This window comes from Lynx rufus, unplaced genomic scaffold, assembly GCF_022079265.1.
Source record: "Lynx rufus isolate CCGP_SWC_20201006 ecotype Redwood Valley unplaced genomic scaffold, mLynRuf1.p SCAF_17, whole genome shotgun sequence".
Lineage (NCBI taxonomy): Eukaryota > Metazoa > Chordata > Mammalia > Carnivora > Felidae > Lynx > Lynx rufus.
The window spans coordinates 14176496-14201192 of record NW_025814831.1 but is presented as its reverse complement, the minus strand read 5'-3'; the positions used below and the strand labels follow the sequence as shown (position 1 = coordinate 14201192).

The 24697-nt window shown below is 42.0% G+C and overlaps 1 protein-coding gene across 7 annotated transcripts in view; it reads right to left on the bottom strand.

Annotated features, from left to right (window-relative positions):
* Nucleotides 1-24697, bottom strand: part of RPS6KA5 (ribosomal protein S6 kinase A5) — a 179752-nt gene that overhangs the window by 2014 nt on the left and 153041 nt on the right. For all 7 annotated transcript variants that reach the window (XM_047080216.1, XM_047080217.1, XM_047080218.1 and 4 more), the window contains 8 exons: nucleotides 22800-22961; nucleotides 20777-20902; nucleotides 19780-19913; nucleotides 18992-19085; nucleotides 15290-15460; nucleotides 11547-11738; nucleotides 3542-3701; nucleotides 1334-1497 (listed from right to left, as the gene is read on the bottom strand). In XM_047080216.1, coding sequence (XP_046936172.1) covers nucleotides 1334-1497; nucleotides 3542-3701; nucleotides 11547-11738; nucleotides 15290-15460; nucleotides 18992-19085; nucleotides 19780-19913; nucleotides 20777-20902; nucleotides 22800-22961 — 1203 coding nt within the window. The remainder of the gene's footprint in view (nucleotides 1-1333; nucleotides 1498-3541; nucleotides 3702-11546; nucleotides 11739-15289; nucleotides 15461-18991; nucleotides 19086-19779; nucleotides 19914-20776; nucleotides 20903-22799; nucleotides 22962-24697) is intronic.

Sequence of the window (24697 nt, the reverse complement as noted above, 5' to 3'; positions counted from 1 at the left end):
GGGAAGAGTCCCCAGGGCTCCGCGTAAATCAAATCAGGAGTCCTGATTCTTCCTCAATCTTTTGATGAGGTCAGCGCTACCTCTCAGTGAAAAACACTAACCACCCCCCCTCCAACCCCCATTACTTTTACTGGTCCTGCGTCTGAGATTTAAATCCAACCACAGGGGCGCCTGGGTGGCTCAGGTGGTTAAGCATCGGCTTAGGTCATGATCTTATGGTTGGTGGGTCCGAGCCCCGCATGGGGCTCTGTACTGACAATTGATGAGTCTGCTTGGGATTCTCTCTCATTCTCTCTCTCTCTCTCTCCCCCTCCCATGTCTGTCTCTCTCTCTCTCAAAATACATAAATAAATAAACTTATAAGAATAAAATAAAATAGAATAAAATAAAATAAAATAAAATAAAATAAAATAAAATAAAATAAAATAAATTCTGACCACAAAACCCCAATACAGAGCAGACCTGATCCATTACGGGCCCCTGCTCTCCACTTCCAAGTCGGGGTAATCCGGGTGGATCTTGGACACTTCATCTACACAGAAAGGCTTGGCGCCACATGCCTCGGCCTGGTTACTCCTCCCAGCAGCCTGTCCCTACTTTTCTTGGTCTCCAGCTTGGGTGTCACTGGGGCTACTACTGATCACTTTGCCTCAAATACCACCGGGAAGATGGGCGACCATCTGCTACAACCTTCGCAGTCACTCCCTGCGCACCTCAATGGTATCCTCGTTCATTAATTTTTGAGCCACGTCTGCCGCTGAAGAAGAAACTGTCCTTTTTCCTCTCTCAAGATGATCCCTTCAGAGGTAATTGTACTTCTCCGGAACTCACCTATTCCTTATGCGATTATCTTAAAGCATTAGCAGCTGCTTGGTACAAATGCGTGTACTCTGACGACACATCCCCCGCAGCCTCGAGGATATGTGATGTGTCAATGGTTGTTAAGTGAACAGACTTTCACATGTGCCTTCGCTCCTAATATTTATTTATGGCTTTCAAAGAAAATGATTCAGCTTATTTGAGAGAGAAAAATTCCAATATGAAGCCTATTGTTTTCATGATCTCCCGAAAACTTTCCACTACTCAAATGTCACACGACTGCCCCATCTCACAAGCTCATTCTAAATGTCATATGAGTGCTTGTGGGTCAGCAGTGACTCTGATGCCCCACACACTTTGTGTTAATCCATGTGTTTATATCACGAAGGGATTTATAAAAACATACCTAAACTTAAAAAAAAAACAACCGCATTATTTTCAATGCACCACTAAGGATGTGTCTCTGAGGTCATGATTCAAACCCGCCCTATGTGTGCAGAGCCCAGGGCCTTACGTGGAAGGTGGCTTTCACACAGGTTTGCACAGCAGCCCCTGAAGATCCTAGAATGTCTGGAGTCATCAGAGGATTTGAGGACAGCTGACTGCCATCTTGAAGCCATTCATTGTGTCTCAAGCCTGACATTTTAAGCCTTTTATTTGGATCGACTGTGAGAAGTCCTATGGGAATAATTGAGATATTTTTATTTTATGATTTGTTGCTTCAGACATAAATCTCAATGAGGTTCACATGACACAATGGTTTCTATAAGGCTTCAAACTCCTACTAAGGTAATTACATTTTCATATACATTAAAATCTCCTAGTCGGGGCGCCTGGGTGGCGCAGTCGGTTAAAGCGTCCGACTTCAGCCAGGTCACGATCTCGCGGTCCGTGAGTTCGAGCCCTGCGTCGGGCTCTGGGCTGATGGCTCAGAGCCTGGAGCCTGTTTCCGATTCTGTGTCTCCCTCTCTCTCTGCCCCTCCCCTGTTCATGCTTTGTCTCTCCCTGTCCCAAAAATAAATAAAAAAAACGTTGAAAAAAAAAAATTTAAAATCTCCTAGTAAATGCTGGGTGCTAATTGATGATAAGGCCTACAACAGCCTATGTCTGCTGTAGGCTAACTGGCTTCTTGATCAGGAGAAAATTAGCACCCAACATAAAGACACCCACTGGCGAATGGGAAGCTCCAAGGGAACAAAGAGCACCTAGATGTACTTCATTTGTGTACAAACAATCCTTTTTTTAATGTTTATTTATTTATTTTGAGAGAGAGGGAGCGTGCACGTGTGTGCTCATGAAGGGGGGAGGGGCAAAAAGAGAGGAAGAGAGAGAATCCCAAGCAGGTTCTGCACTGTCAGCTCAGAGCCTGACGTGGGGCTCCATGGTGTGAACTGTGAGATCATGACCTGAGCCCAAATCAAGAGTCGGACGCTTCACTGGCTGAGCCGCCCAGGCGTCCCTTGTGTACAAACATCTTGTACAAGTCAGTAAGTGCCGTAAGGCAGGGGAGATATGGAGATGGAGACACAAAGAGGAGCTCTGAGCTGATGTACAGACAAAACCAACTAGGACAGCATCAGGCGACAAGCGCAACAGCAAAATCCCCAGGCACAGTGTGTTAGCCGCCCAAGGGAAGGGCTCTGACCAGAGAGTGGGGGCACCCCGGAAGGCTTCCAGAAGATGAGTCCTGGGGGGATGGGTACAGGTGGGCTCAATGAAGAGGGATGCCCCAGGAATTACAAAGCGCCAGAGTAAAGTCACACAGGAATCTGAGGGCCGGCACATTTGAAGAATTCAAAGGCAGAGTAAGGGTAACAGGAAGCATAGGCAGGCAGGGCCAGGTCACCAAGGACTTTGAATCTCAAATGCTCCCATATAGGAGTCTGACCTGAAGCTAACAGGGACTCTCTGAAGGATTTTTAACAGAAGAGAGGCATGAGCACGTCTGGATACGAGGAAGGTCGCTCTGCTGGTCGATAACGGACAGGTAAAGTCAGAGGAAGTGAGACAGGCTGAAAGGATGGTGTGGGATCTCAGGAGAGGAAGGATGGCAAGACCCGAGGGCGGCCATGTGAACCGCAGGAGGTGGTGAGGAGAGACACCGAACCTGCAGCACTGAGTGGCTGCGGAAGGTAAGGAAGGTGCGGGACGTACGGTGACGTCCAGGTTTCTGTCTTGGTAATTTGGCTGCTTGGCAGTGCAAGAGGGGGATGGGAAGAGGCATATTTGGGGGGAAAGGATAGTAAAATAGTGTCAGTTCATTTTGGAGGTGTTAGATTGAGACACTGCGGACCCTGTGCATGTGGGTAAGACTACTAAGGGACAGAGTTCTGATAAGAAAAAAAATAAGGCCGGGGCGCCTGGCTGGCTCAGTCAGTTAAGTGCTGGACTTCCGCCCAGGTCATGATCTCGTGGTTCGTGAGTTCTGGCCCTGAGTCCGGCTCTGTAGTGACAACTCAGAACCTGGAGCTCAGAACCTGCTTCGGATTCTGGTGTCTCCCTCTTTCGCTGCCCCTCCCTGGCTCACACTCTGTCTCTCTCTCAAAAATAAATATTTTAAAAAATTAAAAAAAAAAAAAAGGTTCAGTAGACTAACCTGGAAACCTTTTAGAACACATGTAAGCTCCATGAGTAATTAACAAATAAATATATGCACAATGAGTATGATTCCACTTTAATCACTACACATCATACAAAATGTAAAATTGCATCAGATTCTTACCTTGGATCAAATCTTTAGCTTCTTGGGATACATTCTTCCAGGCTTCTCCTTCAAAGGAGAAGTCTCCCTTTTTAATTTTCTTCATGATCTCCACTGCACTGGTACATGTCAAACTTTTGTCGTGAGATTGGAATGGGACTTGCCCTGACAACATTGTATACTATCAAGAAAAAAAGGGAACAGAACAGAATGTCTGCCAAAGTCATTGTCAAAGCCACTCCAGTAATCTCACTACTAACTTCATCAGCATAGTTTACCAAATACAATAACTAGCCTTACTGGGTTTAGAAGATTATGTAGACTTCTATCACTGAAGCAACAAACACATTTCAAAGCCTTGTAAATAAAGTGAGCCGGCTTATTATGATACCAAGATTTAAAGAGCAAGAAAAACAAAACAAGGATAATCCGGCTGCTTCTGAAAAAATAGTATTCGTGTTAACAGAGAATTGAGAGGGAGCAGAATGCCTCAACAGCTATTTTTTAATGCAATTGTTTTTAGTTTATGCATTTATTTTGAGAGAGAGAGAGAGAGAGAGAGAGAGAGAGAGAGAATAAGTGGAGGAGGGCAGAAAGAAGCAGAGAGAGATCCCAAGCAGGCTCCATGCTCAGTGCTGAGCCCAAAGCAGGGCTCGATCTCATGACTGTGAGATCATGACTTCATGACCCTTAACCTACTGAATCACCCAGGTACCCCAATAGCTATTTTTTTCTATTCAATTCCACACATCCTTTCCCTAGGACATTTTTTCTTTCTTTCTTTCTTCTTTCTTTCTCTCTCTCTCTCTTTCTTTTCTTTCTTTCTTCAACTTTAATGTTTTTATTTATTTTTGAGAGAGAGAGAGAGAGAGACAGAGTGTCAACGGGGGAGGGGCAGAGACAGAGGGGAAACACAGAATCTGAAGCAGGCTCCAGACTCTGAGCTGTCAGCACAGAACCCAACGAGGGGCTCAAACTCATGCCATGAGATGATGACCTGAGCCAAAGTCAGATGCTTAACTTACTGAGCCACCCAGGTGCCCCGCAAGATCCTTGTTCTAAGGAGGGAAATGCTAGGACACCTGAAGAACAATGCCCGAACAATCTAAGAAAACCAGAAACCTCCCTAAATCTTCTTTCCTTCATCCTTCCTGCACACCGGCAACGTTCACACTGCCGACGTCTTTTCCCGAAGTTTCCCTCTTCAGACTCCTACACTGGCTTCCCGACATTCACCGGGCACCTTTCAAGCTCCGGCCTCGTCTTCCCTCCTGGGCTCAGCCTCTGCAGTAGCCGTATTCCCACCCCCTATTCCGCACCGACAGTTCCTAGGCCTCCTGGACTGCGCACAAGCTACTCGGTCCCCTCAGAAGGCCATTTTCTTTCCTGAGCTGGCAGAGGCCCACCCACCCTTCGGTGTGACTTTCCAGGATGTGTAACGAGGGCCTCCGCCATCTGTCATAGTTACTCCCGAGAGAAGATAGGCGGTAGGAGGGGAAAATGAGCTTTAGCGTCAGACAGACCTGGTTTGCAACAACTGCTTTTTTACTTACTAGCTTCTGTTTTCTAGCTTTTTAGTTTACTAGCTTGGGTATGTTAGTTAACCTCTCTTAGACTTTTTCTTCATCTACACAACAAATGTAACAGGATCACACAACCCATTGCACGTGGTAACAGCGGGAGCCTGCTCACTAATATACCAGGCTTCACTCCGTTCTTCCTCCTCTTTCTCTGGCTGGAAGGCGGCAGGGACCCCATTTTCTCAACGGAAGGTGGGGAATCAGAACAGTGAGTCAGGCGACTTTACAGCCCCTTCCTAAAGGTCTGCTTTCTAGATCACTGGAGGCTCCAACACTTCAGCATGGGTTCCCCAGAGAGCAGAGTCTAAAGCAGAAGTGAAGACACAATTACATTCCTGAGCGGGAAGAATTGAGAACAGGGAACAGTGTACACACCAAAGGAACTGCAGGGATCAGCTGCCATGCTGAATGCGGTACAAGTCAATATGGTGCTGGCATCGATAAGCACCTATTGATCTGGTCAACAGATCGTTCTTGATCTCTATCAATAGGAAGGATCAAAGCAGTAGGTCTTCACATACCAAGGATAGCATTCACTGTCTTGCCCAAGAGCTGTGTGACCTCTCCTGCTCTGTTATAATATAGTCTGTTAGGACCTTGATCATCTCGACATTCTCAAGAATCCCATGCTGGCTCTCTATACTGATGTCTTCATTAAGTGAGACCTGGTGAGCAGGAACTAGCAGGTATCCCAAATGCCTTATAAGCACACGAATGTCAGAGGGACGGAGATGAACTCCATAAACGTTCAGGGGACTATCACATTGGTAAAGACTTTAGAGCTCCAATGGTTAGGGGCATAGAGACATTTCCCCTGAAAGATAAATTGCTGTACCTTGTCCCACTAAGAAAGAGGTGCAGGACTCAGTGGGCTTCCTTGGATTTTGGCGACAGTGTACATTGCACTTGAGAATCCTGCTCCAATCCATTTATCAAGTGACCTGGAAGGCTACCAGTTCCAAGCGGGGCCCAGAGGCAAGAGGGCCCTGCAGCAGGTCCTAGCTGAAACACAAGCCGTCCTGCTACCTAGGCCATAGGATTTGGTTGACTCGATTGTGTTAGAGGTATCTGCGAAAGGGAAGAATGCTGTGTGGAGTCTCTGGCAACTGCAACAGAGGAGTTGTAGAGCAGACCTGAAGGATTCTGTGTGGGGTCATGCCTTCCATGGCAGAGAACTACTCTCTGAAAAGCATCTCCTGGACGCTACTGGTTCCTAGTAGACTATGAATGCCTATAGAAGGGATACCAAAAGCAGTGCATCTTATACTATGATCAGCACTGATTCACAAAGCCCGAGCAGCGATCCAATGTACTATGGACACAGCACACTTAGAATCAATCCTAGGAAGTCCAGAAGGCATGAGCAAGTTACATTCACAGGTGCGTGCCACCTATCTCTGTTGCACCAGCACTTCTTCCTCAGTTCAAGCCAATGGCCTCATTGAGGAGGGGTTCTCTAGGATTTCCCTCCTCTATGGAGGAAGAAAGGAAATTGAGACTGCTCGATGGGTGGCCTGCTAGAGCGTGAAAAACTCAGTGAAGGCAGCTGCTCAGGACAATACCCCGTGGGGTTGGGGCTCTGTCCCTGAGGATTGTGTTGAACCACTGGCTGATCCATTGGTGCTGGATCCCCCACATCTGATTCTGTGAGTGGAGGATTATGTTTTAAATGGAATTAGCTGTCACCCCACAGGTATGTTAAATGTACCCGTGGGGTAGCATACGATCCTAGCCCATGTAAATACTGTGTGTTATGGACTGAATGTTTGTCTGCCTCCAGAATTAATACGTTGAAGACCCAACCCCCAACGCGCCTGTATTTAGAGACAGGGCCTTTATGGAGGTAATTAAAGTTAAATGAGGTCATATGGGCGGGGTCCTGATCCAATAGGATTAGTGTCCTTATAAAAAGAAACACCAGAGAGCTTGCTCATGCTCTCTCTCTAAGCATACACACTGAGGAGAGGCCATGTGAGGATACAGAGAGCAGGTGGCTGTTTACGACTCAAGGACAAAATCCTCACCAGACACCAGCACTGCTGGCATCTTGGTATTGGAATTCCCAGCATCCAGTCTGTGAGAAAATATATTTCTGTTGCTTAAGCCACCTAATCAGTGGTATTTTGTTATGGCAGCACCAAGCTAAGACACCGTGTAAGCTCTATTTTAATTAAAGTCCCGTATGTTTGTTTAAAAATTTTTTTTAATATTTATTTTTGAGAGAGACTGTGTGTGTGTGTGTGTGTGTGTGTGTGAACAGGGGAGGGGCAGAGAGAGAGGGAGACACAGAATCCAGGCTCCAGGCTCTGAGCTGTCAGCACAGAGCCCGACGTGGGGCTCGAGCCCACAAACCACGAGATCATGACCTGAGTCGACGTCAGATGCTTAACTGACAGAGCCACCCAGGCGCCCCAAAGTCCTGTAGGTTTCTGACAGGGATTGCATATCTATGAGGTAGACGGGGGTTGTAATCATGCCATATGATACTACATGATGCAGCTTCCTGGAGTATTTGTTTTACTCAATGGGGGTAATATAAATCATTTTCAAACTATAATAGCTACATTCATGTTTATTAGATACAACATACAAAAAGGCCATAGATTTCCTTTCTTTTTTTTTTTTGTTTTTATTTTGTTATTTTTTTTTTTTATAAATTTTTTTTTCCATGTTTTTATTTATTTTTGGGACAGAGAGAGACAGAGCATGAACGGGGGAGGGGCAGAGAGAGAGGGAGACACAGAATCGGAAACAGGCTCCAGGCTCCGAGCCATCAGCCCTGAGCCTGACGCGGGGCTCGAACTCACGGACCGCGAGATCGTGACCTGGCTGAAGTCGGACGCTTAACCGACTGCGCCACCCAGGCGCCCCAATTTTGTTATTTTTTTAAAGATGTTATTTTTAAGTAATCTCTACACCCAGTGGGGCTCAAACCCACAACCCCGAGATTAAGAGTCACATGCTCTTCTGACTGAGCCAGCCAGGCACCCCAAGGGCCACAGATTTCTAAGGCAAATCAGGAGACTCCAAATAAACTTTGTGCTTGTTATGGAATAACTCAGGCTTTGTATCTAGATCCTTTGAAGATATGCATTTATTCATGTAGAAAAGTTCACAAAACACTCTGGGTTTTTTTTTTTTTCACAGTTTAAGGTGTATACTAACATTCTGCATACGTATTTCATCGTGTATCTCTAAACGGCAAAGATCTTTTAAAAACCACAACAACACCATTATCACATCTAAAAAAAATTAGCAGTAATTCCTTTATATCATTCAGTACCCAATCAATATCCAAATTTCTCCATCTGTGTTATATACGTCGTATGTATCTATTATAATTATATCTGGATGACTTAGAGTTTGAACCTAATAAATAGCATTAAAATTAGAATTTGCTTGAATCAGAATTGAAGTAAGTGTAAATATTGTTTCCTAAGTGTCTTTTAATCTGTAGGGTCTCAGGCTCTTTTCTTTTTTCTGGGAGAAACTGGGTTGTGTGTCCTGTAGAACGGCCCATAGTTTGGATATTGTGACCGTACTCCTGTGGCATCATGTAAGCTGTTCTTTGCCCCTTGCTTGTCTTAGAAACTTGACAAGCAGATCTAGAGAGAAGCATGGCTTCCATCCGTGCTGTGACACACAGCTATTTCCATAGATGTGGCATTCGGAAGCTCTAAAACACTTGTCCACATCTCTAAGACTTTTTTGTAAAACTTTAAGGAGCATGATGATTAAAACTGACCTGTATTTAAAGTAAAGGCTCTTTTACAAGGGGTACTTTTATATTATTACTAAAATTGGAAAGCTCCCCTTTATTTAGACTAATTTTTTCAGAGAATGTTAATGAAAATGTAATCAGTTTAAGCCCTTAAACAAAACTCTCAAATCTATAGCAGTTCGTTGTTTATTTTTATTGAAAAAACCTTATTCATAAATATTTTCATTTGAAAATTATAAATGATGAGTTAAAATTGCTGAAATAAAAACCATATAAAGCTTAAAAATAAAAGAGGAACCATCCTGCAGGGACAACTGGTTAGCCACTGTGGGAGAATCGACACCAAAATAAATCCCAGATGGAGTGCAGATTTAAGTATAAAAATAAAATATAATTCTGGAGGGAAATTTGGGAGAATATTTTTATAATCTTGGGTTGGGGTAGGGGTGTGTGACAATCTGACATCAAAACCACATGTCACAGGGGCGCCTGGGTGGCTCAGTCAGTTAAGCGTCCTACTTCGGGTCAGGTCATGATCTTGAGGTCTGTGAGTTCGAGCCCAGCATTGGGCTCTGTGCTGACAGCTCAGAGCCTAGAGCCTGCTTCAGATTCTGTGTCTCCCTCTCTCCCTGCCCCTCCCCTGCTCATGCTCTGTCTCTGTCTCTCTCAAAAATAAATAAACATTAAAAAAATTTTTAAAAAACACATCATAAAGGAAAAGACTGATGTCTTACTACAGAGAAATAAAAAATTTCGCCATTTAAACCCTGAAACACAAGTGAAAATCCCATGATACTATAAACAAAGTTTTCAAATGACAAAATCCGAATAAAAACATCTCCACTATCAATGGCAGACAAAGGATTAAAGTCCTTCACAGAGCTTTAAAATGGGCAAAGCTCATAAACAGCAATTCATAAAAAAGAAAATACAAGTGTCCAAATACATGAAAAGATGCTCAAAACTGAATATTCATCAAAGAAATGTATGCAAATTACAACAGTAGAAAATAATTTCAGATTGAAATTGATAGTATCCGATGTATTCACATACAGTTGATGGAACATGATCTGGTAAACCTTCTAGAAGGAATTTGAGGCACAGATGTCAAAATAAAGATGTGTGTGCCCTTCTCGTAGGAGTTTATTCCAGGGAAATGAGACAAATGCAGCCACGTCTATTAAAAAATAGTCATTTGTGTAGTTTGTAATTAGTGAAAAACTGGAAAATGCTAACTGCTCATTATAAAGAAAAGGTTAAATGAAGTTTGGAGGCTCAAACTACATGTATAATATAAGCTCATTTGCTAAAAAACCCAAACAGCTGTACACGTAAACAGAAGAAGCAGAAAGCCAGAAAGCACACGTAATATGGCGGCGGCAGGCAGTGGGCTAGAAGAGGGGGAGCTCACGCACATCACCTCCACACAATGTCATGAGTGAGTCTGCTTGTTCCTCTACTCTTTCTGTATTGTCCGAAAATTTCTCCCTAAGATTATGCATTACAAGCTACATGCAGAAAAAGTAAAGCTATTTTGAGAAGAAACACGCCAAGATTATTTTTCTAGCTTAATGTTCTGTTTCTGATCACAGCAGCCCAGGTCATTTTGTGAAAAGCATGTTTACCACGATTACTATAAGTTACCATAAATATTTCCCGCTTTATCCATTAATTTGTTAACTTACCCTAAATCATTGTCTTTCATTACATTTTTAGTCTGAAAATCTCATAGAATATATATATGTGTGTATATGTGTACGTATATATATATATATAAGCTTATATATATATATGTATGTGTGTGTGTGTATATATATACACATATATATATATATAAATATATATATATGTATATATGTATTTATTTATTTATTTATTTATTTATTTATTTTGAGAGAGGGGGCATGCAGGTGTGCATGTGAGAGAGTAGGGGAAGGGCAGAGAGGGAGAGAGAGAACCCTAAGCAGGCTCTGTGCCACCAGGGCAGAGCCAGATATGGGGCTCAAACTCACAAACCGTGAGATCATGACCTGAGCCGAAACTAGGATGCTTAACCAAATGAGCCATCCAGGTGCCCCCTCATGGAATATATTTTTTATTTTTTACTTATTTCATTTATTTTTTTTAAGTTTTTTATTTTTTTATTTTTTTTTTCAATATATGAAATTTATTGTCAAATTGGTTTCCATACAACACCCAGTGCTCATCCCAAAAGGTGCCCTCCTCAATACCCATCACCCACCTTCCCCTCCCTCCCACCCCCCATCAACCCTCAGTTTGTTCTCAGTTTTTAAGAGTCTCTTATGCTTTGGCTCTCTCCCACTCTAACCTCTTTTTTTTTTTTCCTTCCCCTCCCCCATGGGGAATATATTTTTTAACGTTTTTCTATTAATAAATCACTTTGCTATTTTCATATTATATCTGATATGCATCTTTTGAAAATATACTATTGCGTCTTTAAAAAAAATACTATATAAATTCTTATGCATATAAAACGCAATACCTTAAATATTTCAAAATAAACCAAAATAAAAATTCCTACATTGTCTCCGATGTAAATTTTAAAAAAGGGAAATAGCCTTTGGTCAGACCTTTACTTGGTTGTGCCGAAAAGAAACCAATTTGTCATTATCCCCTGCAACTTTAAGAAAAACAGTAGGAAGAGATAGGTAAGAGGCCATCCAGGAACTGACCAGGTTTAACGGCTCTAGTGAAATGAACTCACCAAAATGACGCCCAGGCTCCAGAGGTCACAGGACTCGTCGTAGCCATTCTGGTTCAAGAGCTCCGGGGCGGCATAGTGCAGGGTGAAGCAGGGTGTCTTGAGAGGCTGGTTATCAGGCGGCTTTAAGCGCGCAAACCCAAAATCGATTACTTTAATTTCCAAATTGTCGTTTTCATCAGTGAACAATAAATTCTGCAAGATACAAACACGTAAATTAGTCTCCCGTGACAATGTCCTGGGACTTGGTGACACCATGTACATAACGTTGTCTATCTCTATGCTGATACAGGATTCGGACACGGAGAGAGGTCTGATGGAGAGGGTTGGGGAGCTGGACGACAGTGTACTGTTCTTCTCTGGCTTACGCTTGTTTATATTATTTCAATTTTACAATGTCTTATGAAACACTTTTCGATTGCACCACGCCTCTTCCTGTGTCAGAGCCTTTGTCTACATTTTTCGGATGGCGTTTGTCCTCTACCCCCTCCACCAACCTCGGTACCGACCAGGCCCACGTGCCCCTACTGCTTGCTTAGAGATACCGCCCTCACCCCCCCAAACGTGCCACCGCACTGAAGTTAGGACTTTTTCTATTTTCTCCTAGCATATTTGCTTTCCCTTTCTGGCACTTGGCATCTCGGCATTATTAGTCCACTGTCTTCTTCCTCATGAGTCCATACTTCTCTAAGGGCGGGGACTATGTGTCCACCTTATTTATGACTCTATTCCCCAAACCTGCTGCACTCATATAGTAGGTGCTTTGGTAAATATCTGCCCACTGAATAAAGTCATAAATAAAATAGCTGTATCCAGTATAGCTTATTAAAGAAGACACGGTAGGCTGGCTTCCAACTGGCTGGCTCAGTTGGAAGAGTGTGTGACTCTTGACCTTGGGGTCGTGAGTCCAAGCCCCACCCTGCATGTAGACATTGCTTAAATAAATTAAAAAAAAAAACAAAAAACCAAGAACCTTTAAGAAATAAAAACAAATTAAAGAAGACATGGTAAAGACATACATTACATTTCAGAATATTTTCTCCAAAACAGCTAAGACTTAAACATTTTTTGGATGCTTATGGATATTATTCCTCAATTATGCACACAACATTGTTCTCTTGAATCCCTCATCTGCCAAGCCTTCTCAGTCACTAAGCTTTTACTGTACTGTTTTCGTGTTTATCACATGTTTAATAAATGCTAACTGTACTGAGGCATGATCATCACTTTTATTAGTCTATCAAGCTAGTAGCCACGGTAAGCGAATCTGATTATACTGTCTTCAGACACGCTGACAAAACCTGTTATGTCTTTATGTTCATTAAATTATTCCTCAGATCTGGAACATCATTTTTTTTTTCGTTAATATTATTCCCGCTAAAATAAAAGACATCACAGAAGGCTTCATTCATACAAAGAAGAAAACATCTTCTACACCTTCCACCCAAAAGTTAAAAATGGGTAAAGTGGGGGGAAAGAAAAGCAAAACGATTAAAAAGTTTTCTTAAATTTTCTATCCTAGGATGCTTGATCCTGAACGTGTGATGGAATTAAAATGTGGATAAAATGTGGATAAAAACAGAAGCCCAGCTGGGGTTCACACGCCATAGCTCCGGGCAAGTCTTTCAGCGAATGACTTGTGAGCTCCTCTGCGGCGCAAGCACTGTGATCTGTACAGAGGACCGTGGGGCACACCTGGCCCCCGTCCGCACGGAGCCTGGCAAGTCTTGGGAGGTGGTTTCCGTTTATTCTCTGCGAGGACTTCCTTAACCGCAGTTCTTGAAATGAAGGAGAGGGGGCGCTCCCCCTCTCGGCTCTCCCGATGGGGCTGGGTGCGCATGGGCGGGAGTGGCAGGAAGCAGCCGCCTTTCAGCCTCCTCTCAAGCTCCACCCTGAAACTCATCGATGTCACTGGTCTCTCATCTCTCAGGATGGGGACCGGTTTGAAAAGCACAAAGCAGTCCACTAAGAATGTCAGCTAGCTTCTAAGTTTATCTGCTTCTCACCTAGAATTTAGGAGTTTGCCCATGCCGAAAGCAAAAGCCACATTAATATTGACCAAAAGATACACCATCAGGTCTTAAAATACATCAGTGGGAAAGGGATTACACTTTGGGCCTGGGAGTAACATACTCTGCCATTTAAAAGTCAAAGTGAAAGTCATTTTATTACGAAGATGTTAGTACGAAGGCACATTTTCATTTCTCCAGAATCTATGTTGATTTAGGACTATAAATGTAGTAGAATGTCCTAACTCATCTGACAGGTGTTCATTTCAAACGGCTACTTGAAAGAAAAGGTTGGTAACAAGAAGAACGAAGCTACAAGTATCTCTGTATCGGTAAGATGGGAAGGCAAATTTAAATTCTGTTGGAAAGGACAGTTGCATCATTTGAGACTCATGGGATGACAGATGGCCGGTTATCAAAGAATAAAACATGTGAAAATGAATTCTATACAGTCATGGAACAGATCTCTTCAATTAAAAAAATTACATGCTTGTTCCTTGTCTATCAAGAAAACATTTAAGTGGTGTGCTTTTGCATTTAAAAATAGATTGCTAATCTCCAATGTACAGAGCACCATACTGTCAGTGGGCGTTCTGTAGGAGAGTGAGAACTCGGAGGAAGGAAGCAGAGGGAGAGCTACCACAGTTGCAAGTTCATGAAACACAGTTCACTTTTGATTAATTACTAGTAATATGGATAACAGTAATAGGAAGTCCAGGGACAGAAGTTTATGTGCTTTAGAATCAGTTGATTACACTTGGATGCACAGAATTCCACTTTTAAAACACCCTCTTCCTACCAATGATCCAAGATACTTAAAAAGGCAAAAAAAAAACAAAAACAAAAACAAAAAAAACGGTGCTTTTGGAGACATAGTCTTTTGTGGTCTAACACAAAAAACAGACTCCAAATAAATTATTATTTTAAGAATATTTGAAAATGCTTTATCAACACGTGGTAATTACAAATGAATCTTTTAAAGAGGAAATATGTATAATTTTGCAGATGGTAAAGGATGAGTCACTGTTGTCCTTTTATAAATCACTGGGTTTTGCTTTTCAATTTTCATTATTATTTTGATGATTTCCTAAAAGGGGGGGATTTTCATATTTTTGATACTACAAAGGGACATTCTAGAGCTAGAACCTTCTTTACTAACCTTTTGACAGAAGAAATATATAAAAAGCTGCTACTTTTGCATGGCTACACAATTCTATAAACACAGTACATGAGCAAAGACATATAAGGTTGGTATGGCTAATTAAATCAAGACAATTCTTTATGTTTAAGTACTTAGAACAGAATTCTATACATTCCTATTCATGAGCTAATCAATTTGATTACAAAAATGAGAAACAAGCTTTCAAAATACATCATTAAAAAAATAAACCTCTAAAATGGTACACATATAGGAGGGATATTATTTTCTGCTACAAAAATTTCCATAGCTATTTTTAGCCCACAACTGTTGCATAAAGTATTTCTTCCATAAAAGGCTCTCACACTTACAAATATAACCTCAAGATGATCTGCTGGCAAAAAAAAAAAAAAAAAAAAAGACAAATTTATTTTAGACTAAAATAGAAAAGAAAAAAAAAAAATCCCAGAAACAGGATATCTGCAAGTATCTATTTAGCAGGAAGCCCTAAAAACAAAACAAGAAAAGCCCACACATACTCGGGGGGATATTCAGTAATGAGGCGAGGCTGAGTTACACGAGAGCACGTCACTTTATACCTCGGGTTTCAGGTCTCTGTGCACCACGCCGACATCATGCATGTGGCTTACAGCTGAAACGAGCTTCCGCATGATGTAGCTGGCTTCGGTCTCACTGAAGTGCTTCTTTTTCTTAATACGTTCAAACAGCTCTCCCCCGTTCAGAAGTTCCATCACCAGAAATGTGTGAAGCTAGAGAAGAAAAAAGATTAATGTGGAGGGCTTTCATGAAGAGAAGTGTATTTATGTATGAAACATTCCTTGACTATTAACTATCACCAATACATTTAGAGAATCCCTTGGTAAAATAATCAACAGCAGTCCGTAATATTTTAGAGGAAAGAATCGAAGGGTAATGTGGCTTTTTTAGAATTCTATTTTGGTAATGGAAAATTTCAAGTACTGCAGTGAAATCTTTATATATCCTTTCCTTGACTAATTCTTTCATTTGAATGCCATTCCAACCCTCTTGATCAAGTTTACATAGCTTTCTTTTTAAAGTGTGACCTGGCACTGATAATAATGTGAAACCGTCTGCTTTAAATAATATAGAAGATTAATGACAGAGAATGGGCAACTGCCCACGGGAGGCCTGACACACCCAATGAATAGCAAATTTATCTTTTCAAAAAGGTGTTTCATGATGTCACTTTGAACCTCCTGTCAGACCTCAACAGATTAGTTTCAGGGTTCCTTGTTAATACCCACGGCAAATACCCATAACTCACTGCCTTTTTTTTTTTTTAAATAATTGCTTTGGATACCAATGGCATTATCTTAAAGAGTTTAAAAAGTTACTTATTTACTATGCTTTACACACATGTCCATAAAGAAAATAACTCAGGAGCAACTGAAAAGCAAAAGAACTGTATCAGCTCTCAAATGAACACAAACATGTTGTTTAAAGAAGATAGCCAATCACTAGATTCAGGTGCTATGCATTACAGAACCAACATCACTTGACAAATATGTTTCTTTTCGAATTAGCAAAATCCTCCCCGGAAGAAAAAGCTTCATAATTATCCTGTACAAACTGGGCGAATTTTAAAAGGAGAACATTTTTAATAAGAGAATTGCTTCCAGCCTACCAGAGATCAAGCTAATTTGAGTTTCTACGTATGACAAACCAGGTCAACACTGAAGGTCTGTTACAAACATCTGCCAGTGACTAACAAACAATGGAATGGTTTAAAAGATGGGCTTTAGGGGTGCCTGGGTGGCTCAGTCGGTTAAGTGTCCAACTCTTGATTTGGGCTTAGGTCATGAGCTCCTGGTTCGTGGGTTTCAGCCCCGCATTTGGCTCCACACTGATGGTGTGGAGCCTGCTTGGGATTCTGTCTCCCTCTTTCTCTGCCCTTCCCCTGCTCTCTATCTCTCTCTCTCAAAATAAATGAATAAACATTAAAACATTTTTTTAAAGATAGGTTTTAGAATCAACCCTGGATCTGAATGCTGCTTCTGCTACTTACTTATGACCTTGGGGATGCTACTTAACCTCTATAACTTTAGGACCCTTGCCAATAAAATGTAGATAACAGTGAGAAAATGTTTATGAGACAGTTGACTAACGGCCTTCCAGAGATGTCCGTGTCCTAATCCCCAGAACCTGTGGATGTTACCTGATATGGCAAAGGGATTTTGTGGACGTGATTAAGGATCTTGAGCTGGGAGGACTGTCTAAATTATCCATCAGAGCCAACAGTATGGGATGGGACTATGGAAACAAGAGATTGGAGAGATATACAGAAGGGTCACGAGCCAAGGAAGGTGGGCAGTCTCCAGAAGCTAAAAAAGGCCAGCAGATGGATTGTCCCTTGGAGCCTCCAGAAGGAACCAGCCCTGCCAACACCCAGATGTTATACCAGTGAGACTGATTTTGACCTTCTGATCTCCAGACTGCGAGATTATAAATTGGTAGTGTGTAGGTATGTGGTAATTTGTTATAGCAGCTATAGGAAACGAATACAAATCATCGCACACAAAGTGAACTACATGCTGCACACCCAGAGGCTGAAGACCCACCCTAATCAATTTCACCCCTCCGTCGAAGAGAAGACTGTGTGTACTTGGGGATGATCTAGGCAACTGTGTCACCAACATGGAAAGAAATCACCCCAGGTATCAACAACTGGGCAGCAGAATGATTATATATTTGTACTAGTAGATACAAGGTCACATCGTGAGACAACTCACATTCAGTAACTCTTTAATATAAAAATAGCAAACAATAAATTTAACCTGTGGCATAAGTAACAAGGGAGGGATGCAGTTCCTGAGATCTGACATCCGCCAGAACATAAGAGCTGGGATGGAGCTGGGCCCAAGTGCAAACACCAGAGGGGGGTGTCGAAGGTCATCCACCAGTCCCTTGACTTGTTATGTGAATCATCTTCAGGAGGAGACTGTCCGGGCTCCTTTTAGGCACCTCCAGTGGATGGGGGACTCACTACCTCCACTGCAGTCAGGTGGCCCCATGAGGTGGCCGCAGTAGGAGCACGAGTCCTCCTCTCAAAGACCTGCCTTTTCTGACTACGAGAGCCAAAGAGAAAGGAGATGACGATGTTATTTTTGGGTGCTCGCTCACCTGCTGGGAGAACCGGGCCATGTTGCTGCCTCCCCTAAGGCAGCAGAGCAGAGTAATTAAAAGCTTGTTCTGCAGTCGGACTGCTTGGGTTCAGAGCCCGGCGTTACCACTTACAAGCTGTGAGATCCTGTTACTTAACTTCTCAGAGTTTCAGTTTTCCCACCTGGTGGAGTTACCTTATATAAGGACTGAATCGCGCATGTGGAGTCTGGGACGGTACCTGGACCATGTAAGGTATGCAATACTAAAGGGCGGCAGTCACTGCGGCTAAGCTGTATCATTCCAGTGCTCTGGGAACTTTCAGTGTGGTGGAGAACTGGGCCTCGGCCTACCCAGGACATGCTGTTACAGCAGCACAGTGGAGGTGGCCCAGATTTTCCCGACTAGATGCTTATGGCCCTGCTGTGTGACCATGGACAGGGCTCATGACCCTTCTGAGTCTGCTTCTTCTTTGGTAAAGCTAGGGTCAGCTGCATCCAGGACTGGTATCAGCTTTTGTGCTTAGCATGCTGTCTCAAGTAGGACTGTGTCTCCCCCCCCAGTCTCAGGGGGAAATGTGTCAACAATGGAGCAACTATTGTCATGGAGGTTGGCGGTGGAGGGGCTGAGGAGACACGGACTTGACACATTCCTCCCACATCCAGAGGTACGTGCTTCTGCGCGGGGTCCTATTGCAAAGCAGGACCTGGCCTGTGGTCTGAGTGAACGTGCCATCTGGAGAGGAAAGGGGGTACCCTTGCCCTTCTGCTTCATCTTTGTTCTGGAGCTTGCATTAACTAGGCTTAAACTCTAAATCCTATTCTAGAAGTGAAAAGAAAGTCAAAGGCTGATCGTTAACTGACTACTGAGAAGTCCAGGGATTAAGCTGCGGCAGGCCGCATCTGAGCCGGTGGGAGGCCCAGCAGCTGTGACCCACCCTGCCCTCTGCCCTTCATCCATGTCACATATGCCCATGACTGAGTGAGAAGAGCAGAAGTGAAAGCGTGCACTGGTTTTGGGGGTGGGTAAGAAGTTTCTCTGCCCTCTCTGGTGGCCGGGTCGTATCCCATTATCTCTGACTCTGACCCCGGCAGTTGCAACTCAACTGGAAAAAAGAACTCTGTGTGAGTCAGTAGGGACAGAAAAATAGTGTGAGATACCTGGTCGTGGAAAACTTCATGCAGCTTCACGATATTGGGGTGTCCTTCACAGAGTTTCAGGGCTGTTATTTCTTTCTGAGTATTGGCCTCCATCCTGCAGGGATGAAAGTGATTAGTCTCCACGTACGTACCTTCTTCACCAAGTTTTCATGTCCATATTATCCCAGCCCTAGTTTTGTGTTTATTTACAGCGTGTTCAGAATGTAAGTGTTCAAGTATCACAATGAGGTTTCCATGACAGTAATGAATCATACCACCCACCAGAACAAGTAATGCATTATTCCTGAGAAAATGATTACTTCTGAGTCAGAAAAGAGCCCATCATGAAGAAATGGGTGCCTCACTTGCCTGACATTTTGGTAGTAAGAATACACAATCATGGAAGTAATAATGAGTTCCCAAAACAACTAGCTGGCTCCCAAAAGCTGCCAGAAAATTGCTAAGTAATTTCAGGAAAAAAAAATTCAGATACACAACTATTAGGAGTGGCAACAGCTGTCGAAATGAATGGGGCAAGTCTGATTATCACTGCCACGGAAAATGTTCTCACGGTAGACTCAAAAGCCTGTCACGCCATGATTTACGTCCCAAATGGATTACTTTACCAGCAAACATCTATTAGAGTCAGAAGATAATGGATCAGCTAATGAGCTGAATGGCTACACCCAGGGTTAAAAAGCTTTGCAAGAAACCACTGATTTCAAAATAAAAATCCTAATTTACAGAATTCCTTGACCAGGATGAGTCCATACAAAAGAATGCCAAAGGATGCCAGAAATGGTCCCTACCTTTTGCTGATTATTTTGACTGCGAACGCTTGGTTACTTTTTTTGTGTATGCACTTTCGACATATTGAGAAACTTCCCTCTCCCAGCGGCTTGTCCTTCAGGTCTAGGTCATAGTGTTGATAGAATGGGGAGTCCTGATAAGAAACCAATATCATTTACCTTAAGAGAATACTAGGAACTGAGGCGCCTGGGTGGCTCAGTTGGTTGGGCATCTGACTCTAGATATCGGCTCAGGTCATGGTTTCACGGTTTGGGAGTTCGAGCCCTGCACTGGGCTCTGCACGGACAGCATGGAGCCTGCTTAGGATTCTCTCTCTCTCTCTCTCTCTCTCTCTCTCTCCCTCCCTCTCTCTCTGCCCCTCCCCGATTGTGTGCTCTCTCTCTCAAAATAAATAAAAAGAAACTTAAAAAAAAAAAAAGAAAATACTAGGAACACAGAGGGATAAATAACAGAGTAAAAGAACATTATTATTTCTTTTAATATTTATTTTTGTGTGTAAGAGAGAGAGAGAGAGAGAGAGGGCATGAGCAGGGGAGGTGCAGACAGGGAGGGGGACAGAGGATCTGAAGTGGGCTCTGTGCTGACAGAAGCGAGCCCAACACAGGGCTCGAGCGCAAGAACCACAAGATCATGACCTGAGTGGAGTCGGATGTTCCAGCGACTGAGCCACCCAGGCACCCCTAAAGAACATTATTAATGTTAATAGATATGCATGGAATATATTTATATGCTTCCAAGATTCAGCTTGCTTTAGATCATTTCTACTTTCATCTGTATAATTTTTTAAGATATATAATTTGCTATCACTGTAAAAAGGAGTTCATTGAAATGGATGTGACTAATTCTCTAGGGCAAACATTGCTATTTCCATTTATTCATTTCTTAAAATTGCACCTTACTCAAATGGTAAGCCTATTAAATTCATTGGCCTTGACAATGTTAATTAGCATTGGTATTTAAATCATAACTGTATCATTTAATTAAGCACATGTATACCTTCATCATTGCGCTCCTGGCGACACTCGTCACTCCAGGACGATCAACTCCTGTGTGGAACTGAAGAGGATCTATGACGGCCGCGTTCCGCTTGAACAGAATGGAAGGAGCGACAAAGGAATAGCCCTAAGAAAGAAAAGGAAGAGTAAGGAACAAGGGTTTGCAATTTTCCAGTTTAGCACAGTCCAGATTGTAATAATGTTTTTCACTCTCTGTGAAAAACATTCAAATATGTGTGGAGATGAATCTAATTTTATTTTATTTGCAATCTAAAATGCAAATCAATGGAGATTTCAAATCAATGGAGACAAACTTTTCCGAAGGAGATAATGCCATCTTCTGGTAGAATTAAACCAATTCAGAATTAAAGGCAGAAAAACCTTCTGTCCAATTCCACTCCCAATATCTGACTCAGAGATGGAGTTCTTTCGCATTGCTGATGAAAGTTCACTTAGGAACGCAACTAGCTTCTCAAAAAAGGTACAGTTAAGGTATGAAACAAAGTGGCCCAAGAGTTATCATTTTTCAAGCTCAAAAAATAGCAAGTTTCACTACAGCGAGTTTCTAATTTAGCAATTATTTGACTCTGATTAGATTTCCTTAGACTAAAAATTTCAAATGGAGTTTTGGAAAAGAAATAAAAATCAAATGGCAGAACGACGTGCCAGAATGAACCAAAAGTGGTATAATGACAGATGATAAATCTGCTCAAGCTAGAACACTCACTAGTTCAAAGAACATTTTTGAAACATCTACTATGTGCTCAGCCACGTGCTAGACATTAGTGTTATTAAGGTCCGGAGACACAGCCCAGGTGACCAGATGAAGCCATACTTATGGCATACTTATGGGGGTCCAGAAGTGAATCTCTGATAGCATTTAATAGTCTTTAATGGTTTTAATAGCTTTCTGATACCATTTAATAGTATAGGTCTGAGAAAGACCTTTTTCTCAGTATAAAATCTTCCCTAATTCTTTTTTAGGAGTTGGAAAACAGTTAAGATTTCTCACTGAAGATAAAGAATAAGATAACACTTTTTATGAACCGAAGACAATTTTATATGCTAGAGGTAAAATGAAGTAGTCTTGTATTTTTCTATAAAAGAAACTGAAGAGAAATAAAATTTCAAGTAAAAAAATCAACACTTCTTTACATAAAGAACTTGGAAATGCAAGCTGGTGCAGCCACTCTGAAAAACAGGATGGAGTTCCTCAAAAAACTAAAATAGAACTACCCTACGACCCAGCAATTGCACCACTAGGTATTTATCCAAAGGATACAGGTGTGCTATTTCAAAGGGGCACATGCACCCCAATATCTATAGCAGCACTATCGACAATAGCCGAAGTATGGCAAGAGCCCACAGGTCCATCGATGGATGAATGGATAAAGAAGATGTGGTGGATATAGATATAGATATAGATATATAGATATAGATACAATGGAGTATTGGCAATCAAAAAGAATGAAATCTTGCCATTTGCAACTACGTGGATGGAACTGGAGGGTATTATGCTAAGTGAAATTAGTCAGAGAAAGACAAAAATCATACGACTTCACTCATATGAGGACTTTAAGAGACAAAACAGATGAACATAAGGGAAGGGAAACAAAAATAATATCAAAACAGGGAGGGGGACAAAACCGAAGAGACTCATAAATATGGAGAACAAACTGAGGGTTATGGGAGGAGTTGTGGGAGGGGGATGGGCTGAATGGGTAAGGTGCACTAAGGAATCTACTCCTGAAATCAGTGTTGCACTAGATGCTAACTAATTTGGATGTAAATTTAAAAAAATAAAAAAATAAATGGAAAAAAAAAAACCAACACGTAAGTAATATCTACTATGTCACAGACCGTAAGCTTCAGTTAATAATTTGCAACATCTCCATATTTAATCATTTTGAAGAGATTAGAGAATCTTGCTTTTAAGACGCCAAGAACACTTATATGGGAAAATTGATCTTTTCTTTCACAGCACATCCGGCCGCCGCACAGGAGCGCCCTCTCTTGGAGATTACCTGAAACAGCCTCTCGGAGCTCTGGGGCAGCGCAGCAGGGGAGTACGTGGGATCCATCTCTGTGAACTCTTCTGCAAAGTTACTCACATCTAATTCATCTCGGATGACCGGCTTAAATGGGGCGGGCACTTTTTTGGCAGCTAGATCGTCCCAATTTATTTTCTGAAACAGAAAAAGAAAATGGGTACAAAGTAGAGACCAGCAGAGTGGAAATATTTTCTGAGACTAACACAGATGGATTAGGATTTTAATTAGTCAACAGGGAAAGGGCACATCTTTCAAACCAATGATTATAAATATGTTTTTTTCCCAAGCATGAGCACATTTTCTGACTGCAGTTTATTGCTGCATTCAATGCTATGCCTGAATGAGGAGGCTGCCTTCCGTCACTGTGGGGTCTGGCCGTATCCTCCGGGGGGCACCAGGATATCCTAATTCACCCATAGGGAAAACAGAAAAATTACTTTTGTCCTGAAGGTGTGAGGCCAGAACAAAATAAAACTGAATGATGACAAAGGGCTTTTCAATGCTCTATGAATATGAATGCTGACTCTAATATTCCTATTTTCTAGAGACAAAGTTAGGTAGCTTTCTTCCTAGACCTGCTTTTCCTCCTGGTCATCTGGACAGACTAGAAAATAAACTCACTATAAGTCATGCACTTGTTTACGTCTGTAAGTTTAAATGATCCTATCATACTGATATAATCACCCTTTTCTCATTTAAGTCTGTATCCTAGCTTTTTAAATACTGCTTCTTGTCTCCCCCATGGGATAATCCAAGCCCCCTCTCCCCCCATGCCAGACAATTGTTGTCTGATAAATAGAGGCAACTCTGTGCTCTATTTTCTTTGTGCTCCTTCTGTCACTTAAAACAACCTCAGATAATACTTATTGAATCAAATCCCACAGCTATTCTATTAACATATTTCTTCAAATCTAAGATGTCCTCATTCATAGTGAGATATGCCATGATTTCATGTACCATGAAGAAAGAAAAGGCATTATGAAGTAGAATGGTTAAGCTGTCCATTGTAAGACGCATTCTGATTTCAGATACAGTGGATGACGTTCAGGAAGTTTAATCAACTAACGAAAAAATGTTTTTATTATGCCCTCTTGTGGAGGCAATGGAGAAAAAAAATCATTAGATTACAGATCTTCAAGTTTTTCAGCCAGCGTGGGCTTTAGAGACCAATTAGCTCATCTCCTTTAGACCCAGATGGAAACTGAAGCCTGAAAGTAAGAACTAACCTTCTCACTTAAACATTAGCTCATGGAAGGGTCAGTCTCTTGATTTTCTCGTTAGCGCTCTGTCCTCCGTGTGGCTGTAATGTTTTCCATTACAAGCGTATGATTTGTGCTTGGCTATTTATACATACATTAAGAGAAACTTCTAGAGGAAAGGGGTAATTTAAAGAAATATATTGTTAGCAGGAGAATGTTTAGTATGTAGAAAATTGATCGCTGTTATGTTCCTCTCCACGTCCTCTCCATTTAGGTCTTTACAAGTTGGATTCTGGTCTTTCCTAAAGAGTCCTTGTCATTTAAAAAGCAAAGCCAGGGGCGCCTGGGTGGCGCAGTCGGTTAAGCGTCCGACTTCAGCCAGGTCACGATCTCGCGGTCTGTGAGTTCGAGCCCCGCGTCAGGATCTGGGCTGATGGCTCGGAGCCTGGAGCCTGCTTCCGATTCTGTGTCTCCCTCTCTCTCTGCCCCTCCCCTGTTCATGCTCTGTCTCTCTCTGTCCCAAAAATAAATAAACGTTGAAAAAAAAAATTTAAATAAAAAAAATAAAAAAAATAAAAAAGCAAAGCCATTAAAGAACCTAAAATTACTATTTCAAGCTATAGAAAAATTTCCGTAATATGAAAGACATATTGTAGTATTCACAAATATAGT